This window comes from Oxyura jamaicensis (assembly GCF_011077185.1).
Source record: "Oxyura jamaicensis isolate SHBP4307 breed ruddy duck chromosome 2 unlocalized genomic scaffold, BPBGC_Ojam_1.0 oxy2_random_OJ69835, whole genome shotgun sequence".
Taxonomy (NCBI): domain Eukaryota; kingdom Metazoa; phylum Chordata; class Aves; order Anseriformes; family Anatidae; genus Oxyura; species Oxyura jamaicensis.
This window is the reverse complement of record NW_023303384.1, coordinates 338-2711: the sequence shown is the minus strand read 5'-3', so window position 1 is coordinate 2711 and position 2374 is coordinate 338. Positions and strand designations below refer to the sequence as shown.

Below are 2374 nucleotides of genomic sequence, written 5' to 3'. Positions count from 1 at the left end.
TTTTTTTTTTTTTTTTCCTCTTTTTTTTTCCCGTTCAGAAAAGTGACAAGACTTTGGCATCGCGGGGGGGCCGGGCCCGGCCCAGGCCAAAGTCCGTGCGGGGTTGGGGGGGGGCCCGAGCGGCCGGGCTGTGCTCTGGGGGGGCGGGGGGGGCCCCGGGGACAAGGGGGGGCGGGGGTGACCTGGGCGGGCCGCCCGCCCAATGGGGGACCCCCCCCAGCCCCCCCGTGGGAAGGGGGCCCCGGGCTGGGGCATGGCACAGGGCTGGGGCACCCCCGTAACTGGGGGGAGCCCCTTGGGTTGGGGACCCCCTGCGAGGGGAAAGATGGGGGTCCCCAATTGGGGGGGCAATTAGGGGGGGTCCCAGATTGGATATGGCGTAGGGACGGGGCGCCCCTTCAAGAGCAAAGGGGGGGGTCCCCCTTGTTTTGGGGTGCACGCAGGGGTGGGGCACCCCAGAGGGGGGGACCCCAATCTGGGGGGAAGCAATTTGGGTATGGCATGGGGACAGGGTGCCCCAATAAGGGAGGGGGGTGCCGCAGTTTTGGGGTGCAGCCCAGGGCTGGGGCACCCATGGGGGGGTTTTGGGGTGCGATCAGGACCAGGGCACCTCTGTAATGAGGGGGGGTGCCCCAGGGTTGGGGTGCAGGACAAGGCTGGGGGCCCCCTGCGAGGGAAAGGGGGGGGTCCCATGGTTTTGGGGTGCACATAGGCTTGGACTACCCCTGAAATGGAAGAGGGGGGATCCCCTGGTTTTGGGGTGCTCAGAGGCCCGGGGCACCCCTATTATTGGGAGGGGTCCCTCACTTTAAGGGTGTGCATAGACCCAGGGCATCCCCGTAATTCTGGGGGGATCCCTTGGTTCTGGGGTGCGCACACACCCGGGGTCCCCCGGAAATTGAGGATCCCCCAGTTTTGGGGTGCTCACTAGACCCAAGGCACCCCTGTCATTGGGTACCCCCAGTTTTGGGGTGCACAAAGACCCTGGGCACGCCTGTAATTGGGGAACCCCCAGTTTTGGGGTGTTCACTAGACCCAAGGCACCCCTGTAATTGGGGAACCCCCAGTTTTAGGGTGCGCACAGAATTGAGGCACCCCCATAATCAGGCACCCCCCAGTTTTTGGGTGCTCACTAGACCCAAGGCACCCCCGTAATTAAGGACCCCCAGTTTTGGGGTGTACGAAGACCCAATGCACCCCCCAAATCGGGGTCCCCCAGTTTCGGGGTGTGCAGACCCAGGGCACCTCTGTAATCAGGGTCCCCCAGTTTTGGGGTGCTCACAAGACCCAGGGCACCCCTGTCATCGGGGACCCCCAGTTCTGGGGTGCACAAAGACCCTGGGCACGCCTGTAATTGGGGATCCCCCACTTTTGGGGTGCTCACTAGACCCAAGGCACCCCTGTAATCAGGGACCCCCAGTTTCGGGGTGCACAAAGACCCAAGCCACCCCCAAATGAGGGACTCCCCCAGTTTCAGGGCGCGCAGCCCCCAGCCCCCCCTCAGGCTTCCCCGGGCGCAGCGCTGCGGGTGGGGAGCCACCAGGGAAGGGGGAGGGATGAGGGGGGGGCGCAGGGACGGGGGGGGGGGCGCAGGGACGGGGGGTCCCCCCCCGGCTCAGGCGTGCAGGGGGCTGAGGGGGGGCCCGGCGCCCTTGAAGCAGGCGGACTCGTAGTGCTTGTTGAGATAGGACTTGAGGGCGAAGGTCTTGCTGCAGCGCTTGCACTTGAAGTGCTTGAAGGCGGAGTGGGTCTGCATGTGGGCGCGCAGGTTGGAGCGGTCGGCGAACGCCTTCCCGCAGTGGGCGCAGCCGAAGGGCTTCTCGCCCGTGTGCGAGCGCATGTGGCCCTGCAGCAGCCAGGGCCGGCTGAAGGCCTTGCCGCAGACGTCGCACTTGTGCTTGAGGTCGTGGGTGAGGAGGTGCATGGCCATGGCGGGCATGGAGACGTAGACCTTGCCGCAGGTCGGGCACTTCTTGGCCATCTTGCTGTCCAGGCTGCGGTGCGTCTGCTTGTGCCGGCTGAGGTTGGAGGAGGTGGCGTAGGTCTTGCCGCACTCGCCGCACGTGTGCCGCTGCAGGCTGCGCGCCCCGCTCAGCGCCTTGCGCCGCGACCGCCCGTCGGTGATGAAGAAGGCGTCCACGGCGTAGCCCTCGCTCACCGCCGCGTCGCCGTTGATGTAGCCCCCCGCCATCCCCGAGTGCGGGCTGTCCGGCGGCTCCGAGTCCGGCGCGCCATAGTCCCCGTGGGAGCCCGGGTAGATGGGGTCCGGAGACGGCACCTTGAGCGCGCCCTCGCCGTCCCCCTCGTACGCGGCCGGCGCGATGTAGTCGCCGATGTAGCCTGCTGCGGGCGGGGGGGGGGGGGCGGGGGGGGG

General features: G+C 67.2%; 1 protein-coding gene and 1 long non-coding RNA gene across 2 annotated transcripts; both read right to left on the bottom strand.

Annotated features, from left to right (window-relative positions):
* Positions 1-812: 812 nt before the first annotated feature.
* LOC118157000 lies at positions 813-1522 on the bottom strand. The gene is made up of 2 exons (XR_004746518.1): positions 1390-1522; positions 813-1338 (listed from the first exon to the last, which is right to left on the bottom strand). It is a non-coding gene; the product is annotated as an uncharacterized LOC118157000 (long non-coding RNA).
* A 91-nt stretch (positions 1523-1613) lies between these two features.
* Positions 1614-2368, bottom strand: LOC118157001 (transcriptional repressor scratch 1-like; the record flags this gene model as incomplete). Its single annotated transcript, XM_035311256.1, has 1 exon — positions 1614-2368. A coding segment is annotated over one exon (753 nt), but the record flags the coding sequence as incomplete, so codon positions are not given.
* Between the last annotated feature and the right edge of the window lie 6 nt (positions 2369-2374).